Source organism: Chlorocebus sabaeus, chromosome 20 (genome assembly GCF_047675955.1).
Source record: "Chlorocebus sabaeus isolate Y175 chromosome 20, mChlSab1.0.hap1, whole genome shotgun sequence".
NCBI classification, from domain to species: domain Eukaryota; kingdom Metazoa; phylum Chordata; class Mammalia; order Primates; family Cercopithecidae; genus Chlorocebus; species Chlorocebus sabaeus.
This window is the reverse complement of record NC_132923.1, coordinates 2,959,691-2,972,068: the sequence shown is the minus strand read 5'-3', so window position 1 is coordinate 2,972,068 and position 12,378 is coordinate 2,959,691. Positions and strand designations below refer to the sequence as shown.

Sequence of the window (12,378 nt, the reverse complement as noted above, 5' to 3'; positions counted from 1 at the left end):
TCTTTGAGACCTATCCATCAGTGCTGAGAACCTTGGATATCCCTGACTCATCTCTGTTACATCTCAAATCTAGTTACTGCAACAAATCATGTTGTTTCTACCTTCAAAATATATCCTGAATCTGACCAGTGCTCACCCCTCCACTAAGAGCACCTTGGTCCAAACCTCATCTTTCACCTTGTTTGTTCCCTAATATATCTCAAGTGCTAATACAATGCTTGGTATATAGTGGGTTCTCAAAAATATCCCTTGACTATATACAAGAATAAATGAGTGAAACCTCCAAACTGAAAATAAAGAATAAAATTCTAATGGCATCCAACCATGTGCATTTACTAGGGTGTCTGCTCTAGGCCTTTTAAAATCTCCTATCTTCCTCATGAATAACTATTTTCCTAAGGGTGTTTGGCTGGACTGAATATTCTGGCTGCACCTCGCTTTGGCTTTGAAGAAAATCTTCTAAGCACAGGAGGAGCATGTTGTCTCTCCTAAAAAAATGCACAATAAAGAGAAATCCCTCACCACTGTACACAAATTAACTCAACAAGAACAGAAAAATACTTCCTCAGACCCTGAAAAAGATGGCAAGTCCCAGATACTTACTCTGCCCACAGTTCTTTAGGATCCGCACACGCTCTGACACATCACCCAGGTATAGGGCATTCTGATAGTGGCCACTCATGTCCTTTCTGATCTCAGCTGCACCAAGTAAGTAAGAGACACCAAGTTAGGTCTTTTCTCTTAAGTTCCCTTTCTCCTTTATTCACCTTCCTCCTTCCCCCAAGAACCCCTCTTCCCATCCTTAGTTTGAGGGCCTCACCAATCTTCATCATCTTGCGAAGTTTTTCTAAATTGCCAGTGATAAGATACAGGAAGGAAAGTTTGTCAAAGTTTTTGGTACGCTGATAGCACATTTCCACAATCTGGTGGTTTCCCTGTAGCAGGGCCACTTCTCCCAGCTTTTCCCAGCAGTTCTTGTCATCCAGTGCTTTGGCTGCTTCCAGAGCAATCTAAAGAATCCCCAGGGTTGTGTTAACAGGTTGAAGGACAATGTGACTCAAAACCAGGGACTCTGCAAAGCATATGACTCTATATAAATTTCCCAAAGAATTTCTTATACTTTCAATTACTCCTAGCTTTTAGTCTAATTCCATTGAAAATTGGCCAGGCACAGTGGCTCGTGTCTGTAATCCCAGCACTTTCGGAGGCCAAGGCAGGTGGATCATGAGGTCAAGAGCTCAAGACCATCCTGGCCAACATGGTGAAACCCTGTCTCTACTAAAAATACAAAAAATTTGGCTGGGCATCATGGTGCGCGCCTGTAATCCCAGCTACTCGGGAGGCTGAGGCAGGAGAATCTCTTGGACCCAGGAGGCGGAGGTTGCAATGAGCCAAGATCGCACTCCAGCCTGGGCAATAAGAGCGAGACTCCTGTTTCAAAAAAAACAAAAGAAAAAAAAAATCCAGTGAACACATAGAACCCCTTTAGATACAGGGATAGAAATAATCACATCACATTTATCCTCCTCCTCAGAAATTTACTTTTACAACAAAACCACCCAGCAGTTGCTGATTCCACAGAGCCAGTTCCTGCTTAGCTACCTTACTTCCTAACTGCCAGGTATGAAGATCCACAGGGGCTTTAGCAAAGACAGAAGAATAATACTAGGAAGAAGTTCAGAACTGGAAAACGTTTTCCTAAGCCCTTTCCACCTTAGAAAGCAATGCCTATACATTCTAGGCCTCAGTGCTTAATAGGTACTCTTTCATCTAAGTAGCCAGTCAGCAAGATTAAGTGTCAAGGAAATAGTAAGATTTTCAAATTCCATACCATCTTGCTTTTATCCTAGAAGTTACTAAATTCATACTAATTGAGGTTGACAAAAATAGAAATGCTGTGGGAGAAGCAGAGGCAGGTAAAAGTAGAGATGGGCAAAGAGCAACAGGAAGATGGCTCAATGTAACAACTAAAAAAATCCCAAATGTCATTATTCTGGCTAAAGAAGCAAGGCCAGAATAATGCCCTCCCAATGCCACTCTAACCCTCTCACCTCTAAGATAATATGGGGCTGATGACCACATTCCTCTCACCTCAATGTTTCCACACTCCAGTGCCAGACTAAAGCGAGTTTTCTCATCCTTGACAAAATGCAGTGCCACTTCAGGATAGCCCTTCTTCTGGAGATAAGCAATAATAGACTGGCCTACTAGTTTGGCATTCCTCACCATGTGCAGTACCTAGACATTTGGGGTAGGGTTGGGCAAGAAGTAGACATCATTCACAGGAAAGAAAAAAAAAAAGAGTGCTGCCTCTCTTAATATTCTAGTTTGCATCCTCACTTCGTACCTCATCATATTTTCTGTTGATCAGGGCCAGCTTGAATTTGAACTCAGTGGGATCAATGGTGAGTACCCGGGGACGACACTCCCTGTCTAGGCAGTATACATTGTTGCCCTTCACCCGTGTAACATAGATGGGTAAATCCAGAGTTCGAATGATCCCGTGGTCCCTAAGAACAGAGGGTAGATGGCACAACTTTCAGTAAGTGAGAGGGAAAATCCATCCTGTGAAGAAATGGAACACACCTAGGAAACGGTCTTTTGTCAAGTGCCATTTGAACAATGATATAGATGGGAAGTGATTCAAAAAAGAGCAGAACTAAATGCCAAATTTATCGTATTCTTTCTATGATGGGGTAGATGGCATGATTTTTCTTTATATACTATTATTCTAGAAGATGAGTAACAGACATGGCTATAGGAATCAGACTTAACAGTTAAATCTTAAGTTCTTATATATAATCAGTAGGTGATTATGGACAGATAACTCCTTTATAAGCTATAACTGAAAGTAGAAGAGAGGTATATGTGAAGAGTCCTGACAAAGAAATAATAAAAAACAGAAAGTATATATATATTTTTGAAATGGAAGTCTTGCTCTGTCACCCAGGCTGGAGTGCAGTGGCGCGATCTCGGCTCACTGCAGGCTCTGCCTCCTGTCACGCCATTCTCCTGCCTCAGCCTCCCGAGTAGCTGGGACTCCAGGCGCCCGCCACCACGCCGGCTAATTTTTTGTATTTTTAGTAGAGACGGGGTTTCACCGTTTAGCCAGGATGGTCTTGATCTCCTGACCTGGTGATCCACCTGCCTTGGCCTCCCAAAGTGCTGGGATTACAGGCGTATTTTGAACTCAATAATAATAAATAGATTGCAAATTGAAGTTTGTCAATATAGCTAACGCAATACTTGACAATTTATAGACTGTATTAAAAGAAATACTAAAAATTATTGGGTTCTACATGTATATATTAGGAGAAACTAAAAATTAACAAGCACTCATCTACAAAATGTTACTGTTCTTTTTAAACCAAAGAAAGTACTTAGAAGAAAATAATAAAGCCAATAGTAGAAATTAAATAGAAAACAAAAATATAATAGAGAAGTTCAATAAAGGCAAAACTTGAATAAAATTGATAAGCCTCTCAGGAGGGTAATTCAGAGAAAAGAAAATAGTATAAATGAAAAAGGGGATATCACTACAGATCTTGCAGAATAAAGATGTAACTTTTTAAGAGAATCAAACTGGCCAGGCACAGTGGCTCACATCTGTAATCCCAGCACTTTGGGAGGCCGAGGTGGGTAGATCACATGAGGCCAGGAGTTCAAGACCAGCCTGGCCAACATGGTGAAACCCCGTCTCTACTAAACATACAAAAAATAGCCAGGCATGGTGGTGCATGTCCGTAATCCCAGTTACTCAGGAGGCTGAGTCAGAAGAATCACTTGAACCCAGGAGACGGAGGTTGAAGTGAGCCGAGGTCGCACCACCGCACTCCAGCTTGGGTAACAAAGTAAGACTCCAACTCAAAATAAGATAGATAGATAGATAGATAGATAGATAGATAGATAGGCAGAGCGAAGGATCAAACTCCTAAAAAATAACATTTGCCAAAGCTGACTCAAAAATAAATAGAAAACACCTATAGTCCTGTAATAGCTAAATAAACTGAATCAAATTTTTAAAATCCTCCCATAGAGAAAGTCCTATGTCCATATGACTTCAAGGGCAAATTCTAACCAATATTCAAGGACGAATTAATTCCAATCTTATGCAAACTCATTGAGGGAACAGAAAAAGATACATTATTTGCTTACTTTATGAAATTCACACAACGTTGATACTAAAACCTAACAAGGACAGAAAGAAAAGGGAAAATTACAGGTAATCTCACTTATAAATATGTGAAAACATCAGCAAAATATTAGCAACCTAAAGCTAGCAATATTTGAAAAGGGTAAAAATATCAAGACCAAGTTAGGTTTATATCAGGAATATAATGTTGATTTAACATAAAGAATCAGCTGGGCACAGTGGCTCATGCCTGTAATCCCGGCACTTTGGGAGGCTGAGGCAGGCGGATCACCTGAGGTCAGGAGTTCCAGACCAACCTGACCAACATGGCGAAACCTCGTCTCTATTAAAAATTCAAAATTAGCCAGGCGTAATTGCTTACGCCTATAATCCCAGCTACCTGGGAGACTGACACACAAGAATTGCTTGAACCTGGGAGGTGGAGGTTGCAGTGAGCTGAGATCATGCCACTGCACTCTAGCCTGGAGTGAGACTCTGTCTCAAAAAAAAATAAAAAATAAAAAAATAAATCAATTTAATTCACTACATTAATCAATGAAAGGAGGAAAATTGTATGACTACCTCAATGCAGACTGAGCATCCCAAACAGGAAATCTGAAATGCTCCAAAATCCAAAAGTGAGCACTGAAATGACACTCCAAGGAAATGTTCATTGGAGCAGTTTGGACTTCAGATTTTTGGATGTGGGATGTTCAATCAGTAACGCAAATACTCCAAAATCAGAAAAAAATCAGAAACATAAAATACTTCTGGTTTCAAGCATGTCAGGTAAGAGATACTCAACCTGTATATGCAGAAAAGTTATCTAATAAAATTTAACATTTGGACCAGGCATGGTGGCTCATGCCTGTAATCTCAGCACTCTGGGAGGCCACGGCAGGCCGACTGCTTGAGCCCAGGAGTTCAAGACCAGACTGAGCAACACGATGAAACCCCATCACTACAAAAAATACAAAAATGAGCTGGGCATGGTGGCATATGCCTGTAGTCCCAGCTACTTGGGAGGCTGAGCTGGGAGGATAACTCGAGCCTGGGAGGCAGAGGTTGCAGTGAGCCAAGATTATGCCACTACACAATGGGCAACAGAGTGAGACTCTCTGCCAAAAATAAATAGTTAAATTACATTGAATTAATAAATATATATAAATAAATAAATTCAACATTCATTCAAGGTAAAAAAAAAAAAAAAAAAAAAAACAAAAAAAAAACTCTTAGCAAAAAGAAATAGCAAAATTCCTTCACAGAAAAGGGATATACATTTAAAAAATCTACTGTAAGCTCACATAATTCTAACACACTGAAAGTTCGCCCTTTAAGTTAGGAATAAGACAAGAATGTTTGCTGTCATTATGTTAACTCAACATTGCTGGAGATCCTAGTCAGTGCAGTAAGACAAGAAAAATACAGTAATATATAAGTACTTGAAAGAGAAACTAAATTGTCATTACCCACAGATACTATGATTATTTGTAAAGGAAATATAAATCCTAGAATTGGTAAGAGTCTAGCAAGATTCCTTAAAATAAAATCAATTTTAAATTGATTTTATTGTATTTAAATTGAATTAACTATATTTCTAAATATCAACAAAATTAGAAAATTAAAAATTTAAATAGATATCCATTTACAAACAGAATTTTAAAACCGTCAAGTGTCTAATAAATCTAACCAAAGAAATGCAAGATCTCTATAGAGAAAACTATAAAACGTTATTGAAGGATGTTTGAGAAGACCTAAATGAATGAAGAGCTGCTATACCAAGTTCACAGATTAGGAAACTGAACACTGTAGGACTGTAAAGATGGTGGTTATCCCCCAACTGATATAGAGATTCAATGCAATTCCAAACAAAATGACAAATGTTTTTGTGTGGAATTTCACGTTACTTTTTCTTCTTTTTGAGACGGAGTCTCGCTCTGTCACCCAGGCTGGAGTGCAGTGGCACGATCTCAGCTCACTGCAACCTCAGCCTCCCAGGTTCACGCCATTCTCCTGCCTCAGCCTCCCGAGTAGCTGGGACTACAGGCGCCTGCCACCACGCCCAGCTAATTTTCTGTATTTTTAGTAGAGACGGGGTTTCACCGTGTTAGCCAGGATGGTCTCAATCTCCTCACCTCGTGATCCGCCCACCTCGGCCTCTCAAAGTGCTGGGAGTACAGGCTTGAGCCACGGTGCCCGGCCAAGAATTTCACAAGTTACTTTAAAAACTTATGTGAAGGGCTGAGCCTGGTGGCTGACGCCTGTAATCACAGCACTTTTGTAAGCCAATGTGGGAGGATGGCTTGAGGTCAGGAGTTTGAGACCAGCCTGGCCAATATGGTGAAACCCCATCTCTACTCAAAATACAAATATTAGCTGGGTGTGGTGGCATGCGCATATAAGGCAGGAGAATCTGGGGAGGTAGGAGAATCACTTGAACCTGGGAGGCAGAGGTTGCAGTGAGCCAAGATTACGCCACTGTACTCCAGCCTGGGCAACAGAGTGAGACTCCATCTCAAAACAACAACAACAACAACAACAACGACAACAAAACTTATGTGAAAAGGCATAATTTCCTTGAAAATACCCTAACAACTTTTAAAAAATAAACAAAATAGGATCAGAGTAAGAGTTGTACCAGATGTGAAGATTTATCATAAAGCTACATTTAAGACAGTGTGGAATTAGAGCAGAGATAGACCACAGACCCTTGCATTTTTGAAAACATGATTTATGTATGACAAAGGTGAGACTGCAGAACAATGGAGAAAGAGTGGTCTTTTCAATAATGCTGCTGAGCAATTGAGTGTCCTTATGGAAAAAGTGGGATTAAGCTTTCTATACCTCACAGCATACATAACAATCAATGTCAGGTAGATTATAGACCTAGAGATAAAAAGCAAAGTTACAATGTTTTTACAAAAGAATACAGAAGAATAGTTTTATGATTTGGGAGTCAATAAGGATCTTTAAAATAGGATGAAACTTAATATCCATAAAAAATAAAGATTCATAAACTTAACTACGTTTTAAGACTGTTCATTAAAGGATACCATAAGGAAAATCAGAAGACATGCTACAAAAGGGGAGATACTGATATTTGCAACATGTAGCCCTGACAAAGGACAGACATCCAAAAAAGAAAGATAATGTAAGACAGATTAAAGATTTGAACAGAATTCATATGAGGAATTCCTACTGGATGGCCAGATGAAAAGGTGCTCAATCTCATTAGGAAACAGAGAACAGCAAAACAAAATTACAAGGAGATACCATTACACATTCATCAGATGGACAAAAATAAGTCTCACCAAACCAAGTGTTGGTCAAGAAGGCAAGAAAGGAAATTTTTTCTTTCTTTTTTTTGAGACGGAGTTTTGCTCTTGTTGCCCAGGCTGGAGTGCAAGGGCACGATCATGGCTCACTGCAACCTTTGCCTCCTGGGTTCAAGTGATTCTCCTGCCTCAGCATCTGGAGTAGCTGGGATTATAGGCACCCACCATCACGCTCAGCTAATTTTTTTGTATTTTTAGTAGAGACAGGGTTTCTCCATGTTGGTCGGGCTGGTCTTGAACTCCTGACCTCTGGTGATCCGCCCGCCTCGGCCTCCCAAAGTGCTGGGACACAGGAGTGAGCCACCGCGCCCAGCCCAAAAGGAAATTTTTATACCAAGCTGGGGGGCATGCAAATTGGTACAGCCACTTTGAAAAGTAGTTTCACAGCTGGGCACGGTGGCTCACAGCTGGGTGCGGTGGCTCACACCTGTAATCCCAGCACTTTGGGAGGCCAAGGCGGGCAGATCACAGGGTCAAGAGTTCAAGACCAGCCTGGTCAACATGGTGAAACCCCGTCTCTACTGAAAATACAAAAATTAGCTGGGCGTGGTGGTGCGTGCCTGTAATTCCAGCTACTTGGGAGGCTGAGGTAGGAGAATCACTTGAATCCAGGAGGCGGAGATTGCAGTGAGCCAAGATCACACTACTGCACTCCAGCCTGGGCGAGATTCCACTTCAGAAAAAAAAAGAAAAGCAGTTTCACATTGCCTAATAAATGTGAAGATATGCATACTCTATGGCCTAGCAATTCTACTCCGAGGATACACTCTAGAGAAATGTATGTACATGTACACCAGAAAACAGGTAAAAGAATGTTAAGCATTGTTCACACAAGCCAAAAACTAGAATTCACTCAAATATTCCTTAAAAGAGTAGAACTGACAAACTGTGGTATAATCATATAATTATACAAAAATGAAAATAAATACATTGGAGCTACAAGATGGATGAATCTTACAAAATATTGAGCAAAATATGAAATAATATATTCAACGTGGTTTCATTTATATGAAGGCAAAACCAGGCAAAACTAAATCATATCAAGAAACACAGGGCAGTAAAATTATAAAGAAAAGCAAGGAAGAAATTAACTGTAAAAACTAGAATGTTATTTTTGGTGGAAACAGGGTGGGTTGTGACCACATGGCAAAGGGCTTTCTGGGGTGCCAGCACTGTTCTGTTTTTTGACTTGGGTGGTAGTTATGTTGATGTTCACTACATAACTTGTTATTCTATATATTTTTTTAATGTAATTGTCTACATTTGTTTTAGAGTTCTCAATTTTTAAAAAGTTGAAAAAAGAATGTTCTGATGCCCTTTGCACATATATGCCAGGTAAGACTTTTCCATGAAGGAAGTTCATTGAGGACTTCAGTTACATCTCAAGACAGGACAGTGATTTCAGGAAGCTGCCTTCTCCCATTCTGTATCCCAGATAATTAACTTACCCAGTGGTGACAGCATATTTGATGTGGTTGCTTGTGGTATAGATAAATACCCCACTCTCATCCCAGGCCCCACTCTTGACACGAATGTTCTCATGAATGTTACATAAAGCATCCAGTTTGCGGTTACAGATCACAATGGCTGTAAGAGGCAAAGGGCATGAGTGTTCTGTTGGATAGGGTAAGTGCCGTAGACTGGCAGGAATGGGGGTGGGAGGGACTGGTCTCTAAATCAGGGTGGATATAATGAAGACTCACCGTGTTTGGCTAGTAGTGCTACATGTGACATGTCTGCTGACCAGATAACATATTTCACTTTAGAAATCTTCACAGATGCCAGAGTCCTGAGATAGACAGAGATGTGCAAACATGAATGGATCTATTTCCCTTATCTCAGGCTATGATCTACATCAACTGCACCCTCTAATTAATGTAAACCCCAATTTCTTAATGCAATACTAATTACACAAAATAATGTAATTTCTACATAGTAGCTCAGTGACTTAAACATTTTGGCTCACACTGTGCACTTTCCCCCTCCTCAACCCCCTCTCCCTCATTTCCTTGTATTGTTAGGGAATCTGTGTATGTCTATTTTCACCACTGGACTGTAAGCTCCTTTAAATATAGGAACTATGTTATTAATCTGTGTCTCTCTCGTTCTAAGCCCTGAGAACACGCTTTGTTCAGGTAAGTACTGTAAAAACAGATAAATAACCAAGACTCTCGCTGTAATGTTAGTGTGGATGTGCAGGATGGAGAGTGATCACAGAAAGGAAAAGTTACTACAAAGAGTCTTGGAGCATAAGAAGTGGCCAAGCAACAAGCAAACTCACTTGGGGAAAAAGGTTCCCACTAAAGATGTCCACTCTCCCCAACTACATGGCTGTTTGCTTAGGGGCACCTGGTATGTTACCGCTTCTGCTGTACGTCAAAGAGTGTGATAGAGTCCGCATCTCGAAGCAGGAGATTGCCTGTGCCGGCATAGAAGATCTCATCACAGTTGGGCACCTGTACCTTTTTGGTGATCTCATTCTTCAGATTCTTGATCAGAAGCTGCAATAAGTATTAAAGATGGGGTTAAGAGAAGAAGTGTGTATAGATGATGATGGCAACTGATGATGTCTCTCAGCAATTGTTCCTCAGTGTCAATTAACAAGTATTTTTTGTCCTGTCCATGTCAATGACCACTGCAGACAGACCACGCCAACCAAGATCTTCTCTAAGGGCTTTAATACATATTTTTTCTCCTCCAACTAAAACATTCTGAGAAGTCCCAACTAAAGTCTGAATTCCTCAATGAACAACAGAGAGAAAACAGTGTTTCTGGGGCTTAAATTTTGTTAAATATTTTCTTCAGAGTGCTTTATCTTGTGCTGGACCTATTACATTTCAAATAACAATGGAGACAGCAGAACAAGGAGGGAAATTTCCTCATCCAGCCCATTCACTTCAGATTTGATGCATTTTGGGCTCCTGTAGTCAACAGTGACTTTAGCTTGGTTCTTAAACCCAGAGCCACAGCAATCGTCAACCCAATCAAATCAGTTTTAATGCCTTTCCCCCAAGAGGGTTTAGTGTAGGGCTAGAGACAGAGGTATAGCCAATACATGAGAATCACGGCTGCTCGGGGGAGAATAGAAAAAACAATGGTCTTTATTTTGCAATACACAGGCCGCTGCCACCACACCCCCCAAATTAGTTTCCGCTTTTAGTCTTAACTCACCGAATGCATCCGATCTAGGACAGCAAACCGATTTCGAGCGACCCAAACAGCTGTCAGGCCTGAGGATCGTTTCCCTTCAGGCGCTGAGAAGAACAAAACCAAAGGGTGGGAGCATGTGGTGAGTCACTGGCAGGTGACATAGTCGGGTGCCATGGAGCTCCCAGTCTTGCTGGATGCCATCTTGGCTTCGCCAGTTGAGCTGCTTCCTAATTCAGCCATAACCTGGGGCTATTATTGAGTGACTTTTCCCCACCAGTCCCCTCCAAACACCAACCACCACCCCTGCCAAGGCTCTTTTCTCTAGGCCAAGTGGTTGCATTTCAGCCAACATCATGTACTGGCAGAAGGGCCGCCCATCTTGGGAGACAGCACACTCCATCAAGCTAACGAGCAGGGCCTCCCTGGCCAAGCTGCAGCAAAGCAAGCCTGTGTCATAAGACCCCCTCCTCAGGATGCAGCTGCTCTGCTGCTTTTAACATGCAAATGCTGACTTCCTAGTAGGGCAGGGTGGGGCAGAGCACTCCCAACTAAATCTTGACAGGAGAGCTTGGTGCTGGGTGGTATTTAGAACCAAGCTGTTGCTCTGTAAATGTCAACTGACCATTCTTATCAACTTGACGAGAGTTAAAAAATGTTTCTCAGTTCAGTGGCTTATTAGAATTTTGAAATGGACACTCCATTCTCTGGGAAACTTGTAGAAGGATAAACAGAAGGGTGCATCAAAATACTCTTTTACCTATTAGACCAGCAGAAAACTGGAGAGAACATGTTGGCCAGTCTTGCCCCTGGCATCTGGAGGGCAGGCAATTTATGAAACTAATTACTATCAAAACTAACACTCCCATTTTCCAGGGGCCAGGAATCTGCATTATTCAAGCCTATCACTGTTGCCCACCATTGGGCTGCTCTTTTATTATTATCTCCCTCAAAAAATGAAGTACAGAATATAAAAGTGGTAATAAAACAAAATATTTTAAATTCTATTAATTGTAAACACAGATGGGGAAAAAAAAAAGCAAAGGGCTGAGTTGGGAGGTACCAAACCATAAGATTTAGTCAGAAATGGCTTAACTAATTTATAAGGGAGAATTTGACTTATGGATACCAAATACAAATATATTTTCTTTCTCTCACTATGAACACATTTAAAAGAGAGGAGATAGATTAGCAACAATAATAACCCAGTGGCACCCAGCTAGTAAATTATTTCTCAGGAAACTGTTGATAGGGTCTAAAATATCATGAAAGTATGCCAGTAAGAGTGGGGATCTGCAGAATAAATCTCTCATCTGGTACTAGCTATAAACCCGCTGGAGGAAGTGCACTGAAAGGACCATAGGCAATAGTCAAATCCATTCTGAGAATGTTTTGTCAGCAAGTTCTAATCACAAGGACGTCAACAAGGGATGGTGGTGATGGAAGAGGTAGGCAGGAGTCTCAGCTGGATCCTGGGATCCCAGGTGGGGTGTGGGGCTGTTAGCAGCCTCATCTTTTTGACACGCAAAAGGAAGCAAATCGAATCTGGATGTGGATGGGAGAGTATAAATCCCTAGTCCCAGGATGAGGCATTGTAAGATTGGAACCACATTTTTAAATAAATGAAACTACCAGGGTGAAAGTCGTATCAACTGACAATAAACTAGGATAACATGCTGTGCTGAAAGAGAAAATGGAGAGTTTCTAATAACCAAATTATAAAATATATATATCTAGCTGGGGTAATAAAATGGAGGAGGAACA

At 41.0% G+C, this 12,378-nt stretch overlaps 1 protein-coding gene across 1 annotated transcript in view; it reads right to left on the bottom strand.

Annotated features, from left to right (window-relative positions):
• Positions 1-12,378, bottom strand: part of COPA (COPI coat complex subunit alpha) — a 52,678-nt gene that overhangs the window by 7,377 nt on the left and 32,923 nt on the right. Inside the window, exons 14-21 of the mRNA XM_007976492.3 lie at positions 10,639-10,721; positions 9,829-9,968; positions 9,171-9,256; positions 8,916-9,054; positions 2,348-2,510; positions 2,092-2,238; positions 821-1,010; positions 604-699 (exon numbers count right to left, since the gene is read on the bottom strand). Coding sequence (XP_007974683.1) covers positions 604-699; positions 821-1,010; positions 2,092-2,238; positions 2,348-2,510; positions 8,916-9,054; positions 9,171-9,256; positions 9,829-9,968; positions 10,639-10,721 — 1,044 coding nt within the window. The remainder of the gene's footprint in view (positions 1-603; positions 700-820; positions 1,011-2,091; positions 2,239-2,347; positions 2,511-8,915; positions 9,055-9,170; positions 9,257-9,828; positions 9,969-10,638; positions 10,722-12,378) is intronic.